This window comes from Myxocyprinus asiaticus, chromosome 3 (genome assembly GCF_019703515.2).
Source record: "Myxocyprinus asiaticus isolate MX2 ecotype Aquarium Trade chromosome 3, UBuf_Myxa_2, whole genome shotgun sequence".
Lineage (NCBI taxonomy): Eukaryota > Metazoa > Chordata > Actinopteri > Cypriniformes > Catostomidae > Myxocyprinus > Myxocyprinus asiaticus.
Window position 1 is genome coordinate 32,006,364 of NC_059346.1, and position 18,509 is coordinate 32,024,872.

At 39.6% G+C, this 18,509-nt stretch overlaps 1 protein-coding gene across 8 annotated transcripts in view; it reads right to left on the reverse strand.

Annotated features, from left to right (window-relative positions):
• The window catches only part of LOC127424275 (transcription initiation factor TFIID subunit 1-like), a 36,664-nt gene that overhangs the window by 14,115 nt on the left and 4,040 nt on the right, over nucleotides 1-18,509 (reverse strand). For 2 of the 8 annotated variants that reach the window (XM_051669363.1, XM_051669353.1), the window contains exons 2-24: nucleotides 16,097-16,211; nucleotides 14,964-15,087; nucleotides 14,679-14,795; nucleotides 14,466-14,588; nucleotides 14,013-14,257; nucleotides 13,683-13,904; nucleotides 13,312-13,596; nucleotides 11,754-11,940; nucleotides 11,340-11,447; nucleotides 9,993-10,157; nucleotides 8,947-9,074; nucleotides 8,663-8,770; nucleotides 8,385-8,558; nucleotides 7,464-7,637; nucleotides 7,120-7,224; nucleotides 6,761-6,961; nucleotides 6,242-6,383; nucleotides 2,459-2,589; nucleotides 2,262-2,342; nucleotides 2,018-2,167; nucleotides 1,735-1,854; nucleotides 1,339-1,514; nucleotides 1,031-1,257 (exon numbers count right to left, since the gene is read on the reverse strand). In XM_051669363.1, coding sequence (XP_051525323.1) covers nucleotides 1,031-1,257; nucleotides 1,339-1,514; nucleotides 1,735-1,854; nucleotides 2,018-2,167; nucleotides 2,262-2,342; nucleotides 2,459-2,589; nucleotides 6,242-6,383; nucleotides 6,761-6,961; nucleotides 7,120-7,224; nucleotides 7,464-7,637; nucleotides 8,385-8,558; nucleotides 8,663-8,770; nucleotides 8,947-9,074; nucleotides 9,993-10,157; nucleotides 11,340-11,447; nucleotides 11,754-11,940; nucleotides 13,312-13,596; nucleotides 13,683-13,904; nucleotides 14,013-14,257; nucleotides 14,466-14,588; nucleotides 14,679-14,795; nucleotides 14,964-15,087; nucleotides 16,097-16,210 — 3,607 coding nt within the window. In that variant the 5' untranslated portion in view covers nucleotide 16,211. Of the gene's footprint in view, nucleotides 1-1,024; nucleotides 1,258-1,338; nucleotides 1,515-1,734; nucleotides 1,855-2,017; nucleotides 2,168-2,261; nucleotides 2,343-2,458; nucleotides 2,590-6,241; nucleotides 6,384-6,760; nucleotides 6,962-7,119; nucleotides 7,225-7,463; nucleotides 7,638-8,384; nucleotides 8,559-8,662; nucleotides 8,771-8,946; nucleotides 9,075-9,992; nucleotides 10,158-11,339; nucleotides 11,448-11,753; nucleotides 11,944-13,311; nucleotides 13,597-13,682; nucleotides 13,905-14,012; nucleotides 14,258-14,465; nucleotides 14,589-14,678; nucleotides 14,796-14,963; nucleotides 15,088-16,096; nucleotides 16,219-18,509 lie in introns of all 8 variants that reach the window. The other 6 variants (XM_051669343.1, XM_051669326.1, XM_051669335.1 and 3 more) reach the window with 4 other exon arrangements.

Genomic DNA, 18,509 nt, shown 5'->3' on the forward strand with positions numbered 1-18,509 from the left:
GCAGAAGCAAGCAAGTTTTCTTCCAGCATAACCTTGTACGTGGCTTGATTCATGCGTCCTTCACAAAGACAAATCTGCCTGATTCCAGCCTTGCTGAAGCACCCCACATCATCATCGATCCTCCACCTGGTCGTCTAATGGTTAGACGGAGAGCTCGAGAGGCCTTTAAGCCACAGTGTCTCGCACCCACTCTGAAATTTGGTGAAGGATCGGTGATGATCTGGGGGTGATTCAGGAAGGCTGGAATCGGGCAAATTCGTCTTTGCGAAGGACGAGGTTATCCTGGAAGAAAACTTGCTTGCTTCTGCTCTGACATTGTTCCCCAACACTGAGGATTGTTTTTTCCAGCAGGACAATGCTCCATGCCACACAGCCAGGTCAATCAATGTGTGGATGGAGGAGCACCAGATCAAGACCCTGTCATGGCCAGCCCAATCTCCTGATCTGAACCCCATTGAAAACCTCTGGAATGTGATCAAGAGGAAGATGGATGGCCATAAGCCATCAAACAAAGCCGAGCTGCTTGAATTTTTGTGCCAGGAGTGGCATAAAATCACCCAACAGCAATGTGAAAGACTGATAGATAGCATGCCAAGATGCATGAAAGCTGCGATTGAAAATCAGGGTTATTCCACCAAATATTGATTTCTTAACTCTTCCTAAGTTAAACATTAGTATTGTGTTGTATAAAAACTGAATATGAACTTGTTTTCATTGCATTATTCGAGGTCTGAAAACGTATTTTGACCAGTTGTCATTTTCTGCAAATAAATGCTCTAAATGACAATATTTTTACTTGGAATTTGGGAGAAATGTTGTCAGTACTTTATAGAATCAAACAAAAATGTTCATTTTACTCAAACACATACCTATAAATAGTCAATCCAGAGAAACTGATAATTTTGCAGTGGTCTCTTAATTTTATATCAAAGAACCATGGTGTGTTCATCTGATATCATCACTGTACCATGGTACCGCCACAGTACTTTTTATGTAAAGGGAAAACACTGTCTCACACACGCACACATACAGCCTTTGCGTTGTTCCTTGCGGCCCCTCTCTCTCTCGTTGTCCTCTCCCATCAGCATCCGCTGCAGTTCTTTCCTCTCCTGTTCTTCTCTCTCTCTGCTCAGCTGAGAGCTGGTTTTCTTATTCTGTAGCATGTTCTCAATGTTTTTGCCCATCTCCTCAAAATCACTGTCCTCTGCCGAACTGCTGTCTGTGTCTGTGGACAACACCTCTGTGGACTCCAACACCCTAAAACAAAGTATTTGAGAATCTGAATGTACAGAGGCGTAGGAGGTTGCAGAACCATGCTGGGTTCACTAAGGTCCTCACTTGTTCTGCAGGTCAAAGATCCTCTGGCACTCCTCTTTATAACGTTCCTGATGTTCTGCTACAGAGAACCGAGACCCACGGGCAAATTTACTCATAGGCCCCTCCCCTGAACGAGCCTGCTCGGTAGACATTGTCCTCACGACGTCGATCACCTCCCAACGGGAAAGTTTCTTTATCTACATACACACATATACAGATTAGAAAGCTGGCAAAAATACACATTTTGTCAAGAAACTACAAAATTATCACCAAGAACTGTTATCATTAGGGATCAATAGCCTGCGATCAGTGATCTGTCAGTTAGAAAAATTAATCTGTTAACTATTAAATGATAGGTCAGTCAGAGGCAGTATCTAGGATTAGTTATTAGCTTGTTAAGAGGACTTTCAGTGTCACCTCTTCCTCAGGAACTCCAAACTTGCGGAGCAGCTGTTTGGCATTTTTGAGGGACAGGCGTCGGAGATCCGCGTCAGTTCCTGTCACAGTCTTTTTCACTGGCTGGGGCTCTCGATCATCCTGAAAAAAAACGAAAAAAAAAATAAAAACAGTAAACAGTGTTCGTGATAATGAAAGTATCAGTGTGTGTGTGTGTGTGTGTGTGTGTGTGTGGAATATTTTCATCTGTCGGAGACATTTTAAACTAGACAGGAGCTATGCTAAATGACCAGATGGCAAGTACCTTCTGCTGTGTAGGTTTATTGGGGACTTTAACATATGAGAATCCTTCTCCACAACCGGTGGGGTCAGCAACCCCTGTGACCTCCAGGAGACACTTTCCCTTCATGGCTGCAATGAATGCCCTGGTTGTGTTCCATGGGGCAGTGCGCACCTGATCATACACATACATTGACATAAGCAAACGATCAAGAAGGACTTCCTCAAGCACAGAGACAATATGGAGATGTTCTCTTTAAACTCCTTGCCTCATCATCAATCTTCATCTGGAATTCTTCCTCATTCTCTTCGTCAGGTGCAAAGAATGACTTATCACCATACCCAGCATCCTGAGAGAAAGAACAGTGTACATTAGCTGGTGTGTATCGGTGAGAAAACAACTATGCGCATATAGGCATAGGAGGAGTCTGTGCATTTGTTGGTGGGTGTGTGCATCTGCATTTACCTTTAGTCTCTGCTCTGCTACCAGCATACTGTAGTACGCACAGCACTGCTCAGGAGAGACCAATGCTCTGATCTCCTCTTCAGTAGGAAGCCGAAAATCAGGCTTTAGTACCCACCAGTTAGAATCCATTCCTAAAAGAATGAGCATGAGAGGGCTTCAGAAAAGGGCAAACAAGAAAGAGGAGAGCTGTGTGATTGGATCTCAACATTTTAAAGGGATAGTTCACCCAAAAATGCTGTCATTATTTATTTACCCTTAAGTTTTTCCAAACAAGTATGACATTTTTTATCCTAAAACACAAAAGGTGTCAGTCCGAATGTTAGTCTCAGTCACAATTCACTTTCATCTTGTTTCCATACAATGAAAGTAAATGGTAACTGAGGGCATCATTCTAGCTTACATCTCCTTTTGTGTTCTACTGAAGAAAAAAAGTCATACAGGTTTGGAACAACATGAGAGTTTTAATTTTTGGGTATTATCTGATATTTTTCAGCCTTATGATGATATTTGATGTATATCTCCATATTTATGTATTTGTTCTGAAATGGCATTAAATTCAGAGAAACCAAACAAACAGACATTGTTGATCAAAAAGCAGATTTAAAATGATTAATGCAAGAAAAATACTATACTAAAAATAAGGCTCTTTTCCACATTGTTTTTCACTAAATGAACACAAAGAATAATATTTTAAAAAACATTTTTATGCACCAGAGTTTTGAATCAATTCACTGAAACGAATAGTTCCAAATGATTCATGAATTAAACTGACCAAATCTAATGCCAATTTTGCAACTGAAGTTTAAACTGGAGACACTATTTAAACCTTTACGCTCCCATAGGCTCACAAAACTACTGCCACAATCTTTTTATTTATATTCATGATATGGCGTAATTTTACATTGCTGGCAAAATATTACATATATCGCCCAGCCCTAATCAGTGCTAACCAATTATCTATAGTAAAAGCCTGATTTATTTATTGGCTAGAGATTTTTTCCGGAAAATTAGAAATATAAAATACTTATATCTTATTTGGTACTATTTCATGTAAGGTAGAATGATCTGATTTTGTGGTACTTACCACATCTTCCTGTTCCTGCCCTACCTTCCATATATCCTGTCTTTTCTGAATCTGCCACCTCTCCTGACTGATAAATCACACACAGTGACTGCAAATACTCCTCCTGTGGGCTCTTCTTCCAGTGCATTACACCATCATAAATATTGAAAAATGCCAGTAAGTGAACTGGGACTGAAACTTCATCTCAGGATCCGATTTAAGATAAACAGTATGTATGTATGTGTATATTATATATATATATATATATATATATATATATATATATATATATATATATATATATATACACACACACACACTACCGATCAAAAGTTTTGAAACACTTATTCTTTATTATAATATTTTTTTCACATTTAGAATAATAGTAAAGTCATCAAAACTATGGAATAACATAAATGGAAATATGGGAATTATGTTGTGACTAAAAATCCAAAATAAATCAAAACTGTGTTATATTTTAGCATCTTCAAAGTAGTCACCCTTTGCTTAGAATTTGCAGAAATGTACTCTTGACATTTTCTCAACCAACTTCTTGAGGTATCACCCTGGGATGCTTTTTAAACAGTATTGAAGGAGTTCCCATCTATGTTGGGCACTTATTGGCTGCTTTTCTTTATTATTTGGTCCAAGTCATCAATTTCAAAACTTATTATTTTTTTTTTTTTATTAAATTTTAGTTTTGTAATGAAATAAATTAATATGGTGGCACAATTATATTTCTGTCTACAAAACTAATTTCAAACATTTAAGCATACACCTTCAGATCAAAAGATTTTTAAGATAATGAGAAACATTTCAGTCAAATGTTTCAAAAGTTTTGACCGGTACACACACCAATCAGCCACAACATTAAAACCACCTGCCTAATATTGTGTAGGTCCCCCTCGTGCCACCAAAACAGCGCCAACCTGCATCTCAGAATAGCATTCTGAGATTATATTCTTTTCACCACAATTGTACAGAGCGGTTATCTGAGTTACCGAAGACTTTGTCAGTTCGAACCAGTCTGGCCATTATCTGTTGACCTCTCTCATTAACAAGGCATTTCTGTCAACAGAACTGCCCCTCACTGGATGTTTTTTGTTTTTGGCACCATGCGGAGTAAATTCTAGAGACTGTTGTGTGTGAAATACGTTACAGAAATACTCAAACCAGCCCATCTGGTACCAACAATCAAGCCACAGTCGAAATCACTGAGATCACATTTTTCCCCCATTCTGATGGTTGATGTGAAAAGTAACTCCTGACCCATATCTGCATTCTTTTATGCACTGCACTTCTGCCACAAGATTGGCTGATAAGATAATTGCATGAATAAGTAGATGTACAGATGTACATAAAAAGTGGCCGGTGAGTGTATATATAGTATTATATATATATATATTCACACACTGGTGGCCAAAAGTTTGTAATAATGTACAGATTTTGCTGTTTCGGAAAGAAATTGATACTTTAATTCACCAGTGGCATTCAACTGATCACAAAGTATAGTCAGGACATTACTGATGTAAAAAACAGCACCATCACTATTTGAAAAAAGTCATTTTTGATCAAATTTAGACAGGCCCCATTTCCAGCAGCCATCACTCCAACACCTTATCCTTGAGTAATCATGCTAAATTGATCATTTGGTACTAGAAAATCACTTGCCATTATATCAAACACAGCTGAAAGCTATTTGTTTCATTAAATGAAGCTTAACATTGTGTTTGTGTTTGTTTTTGAGTTGCCACAGTATGCAATAGACTGGCATGTCTTAAGGTCAATATTAGGTCAAAAATGTCAAAAAAGAAACAGCTTTCTCTAGAAACTCATCAGTCAATCATTGTTTTGAGGACTGAACGCTATACAATGCTTGAAATTGCCAAAAAAAATGATAGATTACATACAAAGGTGTACACTACAGTCTTCAAAGACAAAGGACAACTGGCTCTAACAAGGACAGAAAGAGATGTAGAAGATCAAGATGTACAACTAAACAAGAGATAAGTACATCAGAGTCTCTAGTTTGAGAAATAGATGCCTCACATGTCCTCAGCTTACAGCTTCATTGAATTCTACCCGCTCAACACAAGTTTCATGTACAACAGTAAAGAGAAGACTCAGGGGTGCAGGACTTATGGGAAGAATTGCAAAGAAAAAGCCACATTTGAAACACAAAAACAAAACAAAAAAGGTTAGAGTGGGCAAAGAAACAGACATTGGACAACAGATAACTGGAAAAGAGTGTTATGGATCTTAACCCTATTGAGCTTTTGTGGGATCAGCTAGACTGTAAGGTGTGTGAGAAGTGCCCAACAAGACAGCCACATCTATGGCAAGTGCTACAGGAAGCGTGGGGTGAAATGTCACCTGAGTATCTGGACAAACTGACAGCAAGAATACCAAGGATCTGCAAAGCTGTCATTGCTGCACATGGAGGATTTTTTGATGAGAACTTTTGAAGTTAAGAAGTTGATATAGTAATTTTTCACATTATTACAGTCCTGACTTTACATTGTGATCAGCTGAATGCCACTTTGATGAATAAAAGTACCAATTTCTTTCCATAAGAGCAAAATCTGTACATTATTCTAAACTTTTGGCCACCGGTGTTTTATATATATATATATATATATATATATATATATATATATATATATATATATATATATATATATATTTATTGTGTGTGTGCGTGAGAGAGGATGTAAGTGCACCTGTGCGTTTAAAGTCGGCACAGAGTTTGAGGCGTTTGCGGATGCTACTCTCAGAGTGAGAGGGAAAAGCCTTCTTTATGTCCTCCATACGTATACGCCGAGGACGATCTTTACTCTTCCAGAACAGACGATAGATGAACACCTACAGAGAGAGAGAAATTATTTAGACACAAAAATAGAGAGAAAAAAAAAAAGCAAAATGTCAAACTTCTCTGGGTGTTCCACAGGCATCAATGCTGTGACCTGCCCATCAAAATACATGGAGTTCTTTATTTCTTACATACTAAGCACATACAGTTGGAGTTCACACATACACCAAACGGTCAGCTCATTTTACTCCTGTCTTGTATAATCAGCACTGGTTAGTCATCTTAGTCAGTCTCCAATAGACAAAAACTTTCAAAGCTCTTCAAGTCCTTGCCCATCTGTCTAAGCTACTCATCCATACACTGCTGCCTATTACTTTTCTTTATTAATAGGCAATCATAATAACATGGGGAGGGAGAATGGGGTGCATACCTGTAGGAAGTCTCGAATGTGTGTGTTGGCTCGTTTTGAGTTGGGCCCTGGCACCTCATAGAGAGGACATTCCTGTCCCACCACAAATATGTCTACCAGTTCTCTTATTAAGTAACCCTGCCGCGTCCGGATAATCAGGAAATCCGTCTCGGGCATCTTATGCAGATAGACTGGAGCTCTGAACAAGTTATTTTCAAAAGCCTGCGATAGACACAAATAAGCCATTAATTAACAATCAATTCAGAATGACAATGTGAGGACATGAATTTGATACATTTAGTTTAAAAACAAAGCTAAAAACAGCTGGAAAAGAGTGTGTACTTGCCGTGACAGAAATTGTGTAAGAGTGTATGCGTTACCTGCAGTAGTTGTCCAGGGTGCAAAGATCCCAGGAAAGGTGATGTGTGACAGTAAACAGTCTCTCCATATTTACAGTCAGGTGCTCCTGGGTCTTTACCTGGTTTCTGGACACACAGGCATAGACAATGCCATCAGCAAAATAACACAATCATTAAATGCCAAACTGTCGCAGACAGCATACCTACATAACATCTTTCAATAGTTCCAAACCAATAATGTTCTCCCACTTTATCACATCAAATCTTCAGTGTCCCCTTTATAGTAGACCTCACTGGGTATGATAGTTCAGCACTGAATCTCCCAGCGGCTGCTGTTCTGTGTGAATTTGCTTATAGTGACTTACTCTTTTGTAGTAGTTCTTGATCTTGGTTGCCATGCCGACTTGCATGAGAAGCGGAGGATACTCCTCGCTATATTCTGCCAAAATGAGATCTCCATCTTTTCCCGTAAGATCCTGCGCTGTGCGCATGAAGAACATGTCCCCTCCACCCGATGCCTGACGCTCCTGCTCTCGCATCTGAGAAACAGATGTTTAAAATATGAAAGGCCAAATCAAGGACAATTACGAACATTAAAACATCAAAGTCAATAGAGCGCAACAGTGCCCGCCCACTTTTTCAGCCATCTGGGTCCTCAAGTATTTTTCCCATTAATTTTTTTTCCCATAGGCTTTTCATAATCATAAAGAGTTCTAAGCCATTAACCAAACCAACTAGCTCCGAGGTGAATCACAACATTACAAACTTTGATTTGAAGTGAAAATGGATTTGAAAATACAAGGGTACAAGGCTGATCACTTACCATCTTTCATGTGGGCATGAACTACAATCCCATGAAGCATTGCGAATGACGTAATAAAATAACAAATCATGGATAAAAAATAAAACTATTGATTTTAAGTTGCTGATTATAAATAAACAATATACTGTATTTTGGCACGCTTTGCTGGCCGCGATTCTCTGATTGGTGTAGCGTTTCTCTTCAGGATCATGGGTAGTGCAGTTCTTTCCCTGGAATTCCGCTATTTAACATGATTTCTAAAAAATTAAGTTGAAATAACGTGGACTGATGGCTTTAGCAGAAGCATATTTGATCGATTAACAACCTCGAAGCTCATGGTAGGTTTGTCTTTAAAAGTTTATAAGTTACATAAATATTAATGGGACTTTTACGTCCGGGCTGACTAATATGCTGTATTACACAAAATTGCACACTCTTTTTAGATTCACAAACACACATTCATTTTCAGTCAGTGTAAGTGTACCTTAGCCTTCTTCTTAATGTGTTTGAGGAGGGGTTGGACCGGGTGCTGGCCAGGCTGGGACAGTGCTCCAAAAGAGTACTTCTTCAGGGATGGTCGATGGAACAGACGCAGTTTCATGGGTCCCATGTGAGTGGGGAAGAATGGCTGCCTCAACTCCACAGTAGGAATAGAGTGCTGAGACCGAAAGAGAGAGACACACAAGAGGACGGAAAAAAAAAAAAAAAATTAAGCTCTAGGGAAAAATTATTTTTGGTAGTGTTCTTGTTTCACTGCCCTACCTGGATGATGTTTCCTCCAAAGGATCCTCTGAGCCCCTGCTGTTTGGGGTAGTAGAACTCATCATTGGACAGATTCCAGGGATCCTTAATCTCTGGCTGGGACATATTCTATGGAAGTGTGAGAGAGAGAGAGAGAGAGAGAGAGAGAGAGAGAGAGAGAGAGTAGGAGAGAGAGAGAGAGAGAATGAAAGAGTTCACACACATCAAACGCCTTCTTGTATCCTCTTTCCACATCCACATTTCTCTTTTCTTCAGCCCACATCTTTTCTCTCACTGTCTCTCACCTGTTGAGGCTCATCTTTGATGACGCCAGTCTTTCCGAGGAGAATGCGACTTTTCTTCAGTGCCGTCTCTTTCTTGTTGTCTTTGGAGGGGGAATGAGAGGCTCTTTCCTCTTTTTCATCTGGGATCTCTGTAGACAGATCAAGGTCAAAAGTTAAAATCCATATACATTAACATATATTGCTATTAATGGGGAATTGAAGGTTCATCAAGGTTCTGTTAATGGACCTTAAGTCTATTTTAGTCAGATCATGAACACAGTAATAATATTTAAGCACCGATAACTAATATAAAAAAATATTTTGTTGATTTACAGTAAATCTCCAACAGAGACATGGAGTGTCTGGATGTTTAAAGGGATTGTTATCCCAAAAATGAAAATTATCTCATCATTTACTCACCCTCATGCCATCCCATATGTGTATGACTTACTTTATTCAGCTGAACACAAACAAAGACTTTTAGAAGAATTTCTCAGCTTTGTAGGTCTATACAATGCAAGTCAATGGTGACCAAAACTTTGAAGCTCCAAAAAACACACTAAGGCAGTATAAAAGGAATCCATATGACTCCAGTGGTTTAATCCATGTCTTCTGAAGCAATCTAATCGATTTTGGGCGAGATCAGACCAAAATATAACTCCTTTTTCACTGCACTTCTTGCAATTGTAATCACCTTGGCGATCATGATTTCAAGCTCGATTACACTTCCTAGTTTTCGACGCATGCGCAAATTACTAAATGGCGCGATAGGAAGTGTAATCGAGCTATTGCTTCAGAAGACATGGATTAAACCTCTGGAGTTTTATGGATTATTTTATGCTGCCCTTATGTGCTTTTTGGAGCTTTTAAGCTTTGGTCATCATTCACTTGAGACCTACAGAGCTGAAATTTTCTTCTAAAAATCTTCGTTTCTGTTCTGCTGAAGAGTGAATGTCATACATATCAGGAATGGCATAAAGGTGAGTAAATGATGAGAGAATTTTAAATTCTGGGTAAACTAACCCTTTCACATGTAAATATGAAAGGTTAAAAATTAAAAACTATACCGAGTATGATGTTTTCATCATTGGGGTCAAGAGTGAGAATGGGAGGAGAAGGAAGGCAGTCCATACACTGATCATCCCAGATTATGTTGTCTTCCCAACGTCCATACACAAGCTCCTCATTATCAATCGGGAATATGGAGAACCACGGGGAGTCATCCTCATGAGCTACAGCAGGAACACACACAAATAAATATGAACATACACACATGCCTAACATTGCAGTCAAAGACTATACAGGAACAGTTTATCTGCTTGGCTTGAATACATCAAATCATTGATTATTTAATTTAGTCATTTTTATTTTACCTAATTATTCTCCCAAATTTGTAATGCCCAATTCCCGATTCTCTCTAATTCCTCATGGTGGCGCACTTTTTAGCCTCAATCTGGAGGAAAAACTCAGTTGCCCCAGCTTCTGAGACAGTCAGCCCACGCATCTTATCACGTAGCTTGCAGAGCACGTTACCGTGGAGAATAAGCGCGTATAGAGGCTATCGCTCTAGAAGTTGACCAATAGAGGATTTTTCGAATACGATAACTAAGGTGGTGGAAAAGGTTGATAACCGATTAATCAGCCGATAGTTTTTAAAATCGATTCATAGAATGCTACAACATTTTCCTAGTCGGTACACACAGAGGCCAGACTCCAAAATGAATAAAATCCCAGATGTAGTTTATTTTCAACTAATTTCCAAGATTGGGTGCATAACATGGGACTTTTAACACAAAACTAGCCTGAAATAATATATGAAGTTGGAGACACAATGTACGTATATGCTGACGAAGGACATTTCCATATAGTTGCATTTTTCTTTGCATGCCCCAACGTCAATTGAAAAAACAATTAACAGAGGATCACGGAGAAATAAAAAAAACTATCAAAAACTACGGGCATAGATTTTTGTCGATAACCGATAGTTCCAAAAATCAACAATCGGCACAGATTAATTGGTAAAACTGATATTTCGGTCTACCTCTATATCGCTCACTCGCCACACAGAGTGAGAACCACCAAATGGCGACCACAAGGAAGGTTACCCACGTGACTCTACCCTCCCTAGAAACTGGGCCAATTAGCAAGCCTGGCTGGAGTCAGTCAGCACACACTGAATTCGAACTCGTGACTCCAGGGCTGGTAGATAGTGTCTTTGCTCACTGAGCTACCCAGGCCCACTTGATCATTTAAAAAAAAACTTTGAAGTTACAGTAGTTATATATCTGTACTAAAACATGCAGACAGTCTTGGCATCAATTCTGTCCCCTAAAGAGTGGATACACTTCAAATTAAACACACAGCATCTTCAAAGCTTTAAACCTGACCCCAGAAAAGTGGACAACAGTCAGTACCTTGATGATCGTGGCTGTTTTTTTCTCTTTTGGATCCTGTTATGGATGGAGTTTTGGCCAGAGGGGGAGGAGTCAGGGGCACAAGTTGAGAATTACTGCGACTTAGACCTAGAAAACACACACATTCCACAGACAATGACCAGAAAACCATTAGGACAGCAAAAAGATGGGCATCTGAAGCTACTATGAATACTATACTAAGTAGTAAGAATTAATGTATCCACCACACAGATGTGTGTCATTTGTAATAAATGCATTTGACTTATGGCATTAGATATGTCTTTGCAGACATACTGTGTGTCCATTCAATGCATGAATATGCAATTTCTAACAATCTGACACACTGTGAATGTTTTAATGTGAGCATGTGTGACCTTGCATGATTTCTGTTGCATTACGGCAGTACCCTCTCACCCTGCTGAGCGTTGTAAGCATTGGCATTACGGGTCATGCTAGTAGGCAGCCACCCGGCCAGACTGGCACGCTGGGTCTTTGTGCCCTTGTGTTTCACCTCATCTCCATTCCAGATGATGTCATCCTCCCACTGCAGCTGGGTCACCATTAAAAACATCTCATCCTGCATCTGAGAGACATCCTCCCCCTGCTAACAAACATGCATGTTAATTGAGTTGTCTGTGACATACACAATTACCTTTACCTTTCACTAGGGCTGCCCCCGAAAAAAGATTTTCCTAGTTGACTAGTAGGAGTTAATTTAAGCCATTTGTTGACTAGTCACAAGTTTATGATATTAATTTAATTACTTGAATATATTTTTGGGGGGGCATCAGAAAATGGTTTGAGTTCCAGGGCTGAGAAAGAATAAGTAACATTTCTAACACTGTTCTGCATTACAGAGAAATACTAAACCGTAATGAGCCTTTAAAATATACATTTTACAAACGCACGCACGAAGCGAGCTGCAGCGACACCGGCAAAAGCGGTAATGATTCTGAATGTGTCGGAAAAACCAGCAAGGAGACTGTCTGAACATTTTGTTAATTTATAGAGAGAAATGCACATTAGGGTTGTGCTGACAGACGATGATCTCGGGGATCGACGATGGTCAGAGTGATCGCCAATAGCTGATGCCTTTGACGATGTCAAGATGATATTTGGCTTGTTTTCCCATGTATTAAATTATTTTTAGGCTATTATTATCAAATTAATATTACAAATAATTTGCCCGTAGACACACAGACACGTGCTTGAAGAAACACTTTATTATATTTTTAAGAACAGATGACAGAAAAGCCGTCTATGCGCATGTCTGAAGCGCTGATACGGAGGCGTGCAGTTTCGTGGAACACGAGCATGTAAAAGGTTCTCACTCTTTCTTTATTTCTGTCTTTTTTTTTTTTTTTTGCAAGAACAGTATCTTCTATGAGTGCTGCAAGTGTCCTCAGACATCTCAGCTCAGGAGGTGTTCTGAGTTCAGTTCACTTTATTTCCACAGAGCAGTTCATTGTGACCACAACTCTGCATCTGTGATTAAAACATAAAATAATACAAAAACACGTTCACCTCGAACCATGGTTTATATTTCACTGATTTATTATGTTTACATTTATAATTGTTTTTATGTCTTCATTTGTGTAAGTAATGATGTTAAGATGGATTCTTGCCTGACAGTAAATGGAAAGGTGTGTGTGTATATATATATATATATATATATTATTATTATTTTATCACTTCATTATTTTAATTGCTTTTTCGTTTCGTTTGGAGTGCAATTTGAATTTAGAAATGTATTTGATTTAAGTTTTTCATTTTTTAAATAAATAATTTTTCAATGCAAAATCACTAAAGCAAGAATATTCACCGATCCCTCAGCCCAGGCGTTGCCGATGTAATTGGATATTGCAATATATATATTTCACTTCATTAAAATAAATTAAATGCTGAATATTTCAAAGGAAAATGTTTCAATAAAGTATAAAGTACTATATAAAAACCACAGTGGCCACCAGACCTCATCATAAGCATCTTGTTGCTGTGCCTGCTCGATGACTGGTGCAGATGCTGGTGCATTCACAGTAGTTTCTGCCGCTGTTTCAGTACTGTCCTGCTGTTGTTCATCTCTGAGTTTAAATCCATAATGGAAGCCACTCCCATCCTCTGGTACGCCGAGCATGTCGTACCAAAGCTGTGCTGGACCATAACGCCACTCTGCCACCTTTGGCCTCACCTCTGACACTTTATCACCCTCACCAGATACCTGCATGAACTTAGACTCCACTGGAGCCATCATGGTGATCTAGAGAGAGAAACAAACACATACGAAGTGTCAATTCACTTTCCAACATTTCATGTTTAGCTATGGCTGAGTCTGGTCTGGATTACCTCATCATCAGACAGACACTGCTCTGGTGGTGGTGGAGGTGCATGTTCATAGTCCCACCCTGATTTTTTCTTAGCTTCTCCCTCAGGTGGATCCGATTCGTTGTCACCTGGGGCCGTGTCTGCCAGTGGCTCTCTCTGCTTTCGTTTCCGTTTCCTGCGAGCGCTTCGCCAAACAGACGGCATGTTCTTACCAGGACCAAACAACCGCAAGAACCGCAACACCTGGTAGATCACAAACATGAAATCTCATCATGAGACACGCTAATACTGTAGTGCAAATGGGAACATGGTTATTTCTGAGAGATATTAGCAGAAGCGTGTCTCGGTCACCTTTCCAGGTCTGAACTCAGGAAAAAGTTCTGTGACTCCTGGCAGAGCTTTAGCCGCATCTTTCTGCATAATGCCTGCAAGAGGGAGGGTGAGGCACATCTGTCTCTGTCCTCCTGTCCCTGAACCCTGAGACGGTCGATCACTCTCACTCTCACTGTCTGATGAACTACTGAAGTCAACCTTATCTCCCACAGATGATGGAGCAATAATGGAAGGCAGGATGATGCCATCACCCTCATCACTCACTAGAGAGAGAGAGAAAATGTAGGAAAAAAAGGGAAATAATGAGAAAGAAAATGGAACAAGTAAAAATAAAAAGGTAAGAAAAAGTATATAATATAAAATCAGCCCACAGCATCCCACATACAAAAGCCCTCTATATGATAATAAAACATTTTTGATTATTCACAGACTGATTCATCCTCAATTAATCAACTGCACGGTCTCTTTTACCACTGCTGTTCTGAGTGGGTGTGTCCTCTTTCTTTGCAGGGATTGGCAGACTAGGGGGAGGGGGCGGAGGCATGAGTTTGGAATCAACGTCCTCACAATCAGCATCATAGTCATCACCTTCATCTGCACACCAAAACACACACATCAGTAATCAAGCTGTGTTTGTACATCAGCATTTTCCTCACCATTTGTGGCTGCGTATCTGTGCATTACCTGCTCTCCGTGCTGGCTGCAGGCTGCCCATGGCCTGTCTGTATTTGCGGGTTTCATCCTCTGCAACTTCACTAATATCAGAGTAATCAACAGCATCTTCAGTGCTCCTTACCCATCCTACATCCACACACACAAATATTAGACATGTTATATTAGAACTTTCCAAATCTGAGCCCTTGGTCATTCTTCAGGATTCACGGCTTGATCAAGGGGTGAGGAATAATGTTCCTAAAATGACTTATAAACATGTGATTCTTCTTTATAGAGAAAGAAACACAGACAGACCTTCTGAATCAATGTTGCTCTGGTCTGGCTCGTTGTCAGCTGTTTCCTCCTCACTGGCTGTGATCTCTGTAATAAGTGAACCCAAACCCAGAGAGCCCAGACCAGCCAGGTGCTTCTTTGACTCCTTGCACAGAGAGAGAGAGAGAGAGAGAGAGAGAGAGAGAGAGAGAGAGAGATGACAATAGGGATGGGCAGTATGGTCAACTAGTCGTCCAACAACCAAATAGTTTTACGGGGATGAATTATGATATGTAAGGATTTAAGTATACTGACGGCGTGTTGTGCTTTAGCATGCTGTTAGGCTGCCAACAAGATAAACTCTAAGAAGTTGCATCTCTAAAATCAACCTCTGTCACTACAGCGATCCTAGCAACGCTTAAATTCAACCTCCTCAACAAAAATATCAGGACAGTTTTCCCCCTGCCCTGCGCAAAGTTCCTGTTATTATGTGTATTTTTGTGAACACAAAAACGCGCCCTATGCGAACGCTCCTAAAAGGACAGGTCACCCAAAAATGAAAATTCTCTCATTATTTACTCACCCTCATTCCATCCCAGATGTGTATGACTTTCTTTCTTCTGCAGAACACAAACGAAGATTTTTAGAAGAATAGGTACCAAAATTTTGAAGCTCCAAAAAGCATAGAAAAGTAATCCATAAGACTCCAGTGTTTAAATCCATATCTTCAGAAGTGATATGATACTGTAGGTGTGGGTGAGAAACAGATTAAAATTTTAGTCCTTTTTAACTATAAATCTCCACTTTAAATTTCACATTTTGAAAGTGAAAGTGGAGATTTATAGTAAAAAAAATGACTTAAATATTTATCTGTTTCTCACCCACACCATCATATCACTTCTGAAGATATGCATTTAACCACTGAAGTCATATGGATTACTTTTATGCTGCCTTTATGTGATTTTTGGAGCTTCAAAGGTCTGGCCACTATTTAACTGCATTGTATGGACCTACAGAGATGAGACATTCTTCTTAAAATCTAAGTTTGTGTTCTGCAGAAGAAAGTCATACACATATGGGATGGTGAGAAAATTATGACAGAATATACATTTGGGTGAACTATAACTTTAAGAAATATGTCTGATCGGGGTCTGGTGGACCATCCACCCTCTTACCGTATCCAGCACGCTGTCATCCTCCAGCTGACCGTTCTCATTGATGTTGCCAAACAGAAACCCTGTCAAGTGGAAGGGACGGTCCTGGTCCTCGTCACTGTCAGAGTCTGACATTCTAAACACTCATAAAGAAAATATATAAGTATTCATTAACCCTCCAATCGTGAATAAATGAATCAACACTCATTTGTGTATCACTGTGCCACTTGTCAGATTTGCAATTGAGGAGTCATTTTTGCACACCCAGCAACTTACAGTACCCTTATTAAAAGAATTGTATACTTGGGACTCGAACCTCCAGCCTTTTCATTTCCAGCCAAGCTCTTTAAACTCTACACCAGGGGTCTTTAACAATTTTCAGACCAAGAACCCCTCTATGGGTAGAGATGGAGCCGGGACCCTTGTTAAATATTGTATTAAATTGAGTGTTGCGTTTTATGCCTATAAAAACGTGTATGGTAAGCTACCATATTATTGTATGTATATATGAGGTTTATATTGCAAAGCTATTGAAATAACCATTAAATAATGTACAGCAGGGGTCTGCATCTTTACTGACATGAAGTGACATTTTTCATTTTCCTTCTTTATCACTGTTCCATAACCCCTCCTTAATAAAAAGAAAAAGACAGACAGACAGATTGCAATGACTAAGTGCACCTTTAATTTTGTTGTTTTGAGAGTCACCGTCTTGTGTGTGTGGAACATTTAGGACCGTGTATGCCAGCTTGATAATCTCAGCTGTAACTATTTATTTACACCAGGCAAGTACGCTAATGTTCTGAAAGCAAAACACAACTAATAATAAAATAAACTGTAGGCTGTCATCTGCTCAACCACACAGCGCGACCAACGCAGAGCAGATGCGTTTACTCACGCGACCCTCTGCTGCAGCGCTGCTGAACCTGATGTGTGTTGCATTTTGCGTGAATGGTTTGTCCACACTTCTGCTGTAAACGCATCTGTCACACTTTAACAGTGTTTAGCGTTCCAATCAGTTCATAACTAAATACACAAGATGCGCGAATATGATTAAAAAGAAAAAGGAACTTCAACATGTCAATGGATTAAAATACATCCACTTATCTTTATCGCTCCCGTGTGAGTGATTATTACAAGTGCCAATGGTGGATCAAACAATCATTTGTGGACCCCCTGTTGAAGACCCTTGCTCTACACCAAACAAAACTAAACCTACCCAACAACAATCTCCACAGACATAAATAATAGTCTAATTCAGAATGGATGTGACATATAGACAGTGTAAAATCTCCAAATAATTAGAGGCAACTGATTTTCTGAACAATGTCACAGTACACCACTACTGCACAGTAAAGGCGAGCATATATGGTGCGATTTTCGGCTGTTGTGCGAGCTCCCGACCGATATTTCCAGTCGGGAGAGATCACGTGGAAATCGATGGTGCTCGTGTGGTCGCGGCTTACGAGCAGCTCACGACCTTACGATCATTTTTAAAACTGTCTTAAATTCGTGAAGTGTGTGTAGTTGAACGAGCCAATTTGGCGATCTACCTGAAGTTGACTAATCAGAATAGAATATCTTTATTGTCATTGTATAAGTACAATTATCATTGCACAAGTACAACGAAATTAGGTTTGCAACTTCCTTACTCGATGCCATAAAACAATAATTAAGGAAAAATAAAACAATAAGATAACAACAATAGGTAGTAATAAAATAACGAACAATATAAAAGTCCAGCAGTGGTAAATATTGCAACAACCCAAATGTGTAGTGCAGCAACAGAATCAATACAGTGTGGAAGAGTAACAAATGTCAATAGGTAACAGACAGTATACACAATATGCACAGTATGTACAGTATACACAGCATATAACAATATAGACAGTGACCAGCAGTAATATATAAACAATGCAGACAGCTCAGCTGTGGCAATTGCTCATCATTTCCAGACAAAATGAATGAGAGTTGATCCCTGTGTACCATATGACTTATCGGTGTCATTGTGCAGTATGTGTGTGTATATGAAGTCAATTTGTACCAGACAGTTCTGTAGACAAACAGTACGTTTTGAGGGGATACTTGGTGGATTGATTCAGGGCAGTTACAGCTCTGGGGAAGAAGCTATTTCTCAGTCTGGAGGTGCGGGCATAAAGGGCCTTATAGTGCCTGCCAGATGGAAGGAGTTCAAACAAGTGATGGCATGGATGTGTGTAGTCCTTGCAGATGCTGATAGCTTTCCTGAGGCAGCATGATCTGTAGATATCCTCTATGGCTGGCAGCTGAAACCCAATGATCTTCTGCGTGCTGAAGATGACCTGCTGGAGCACTTTCCTATCAGCTGCTGTGCAGCTGAAATACCACACAGAGATGCAGTATGTTTGGATGCTCTCTGTGCTGCAGCGGTAGAAAGTCACCAGTATCTGTTGGT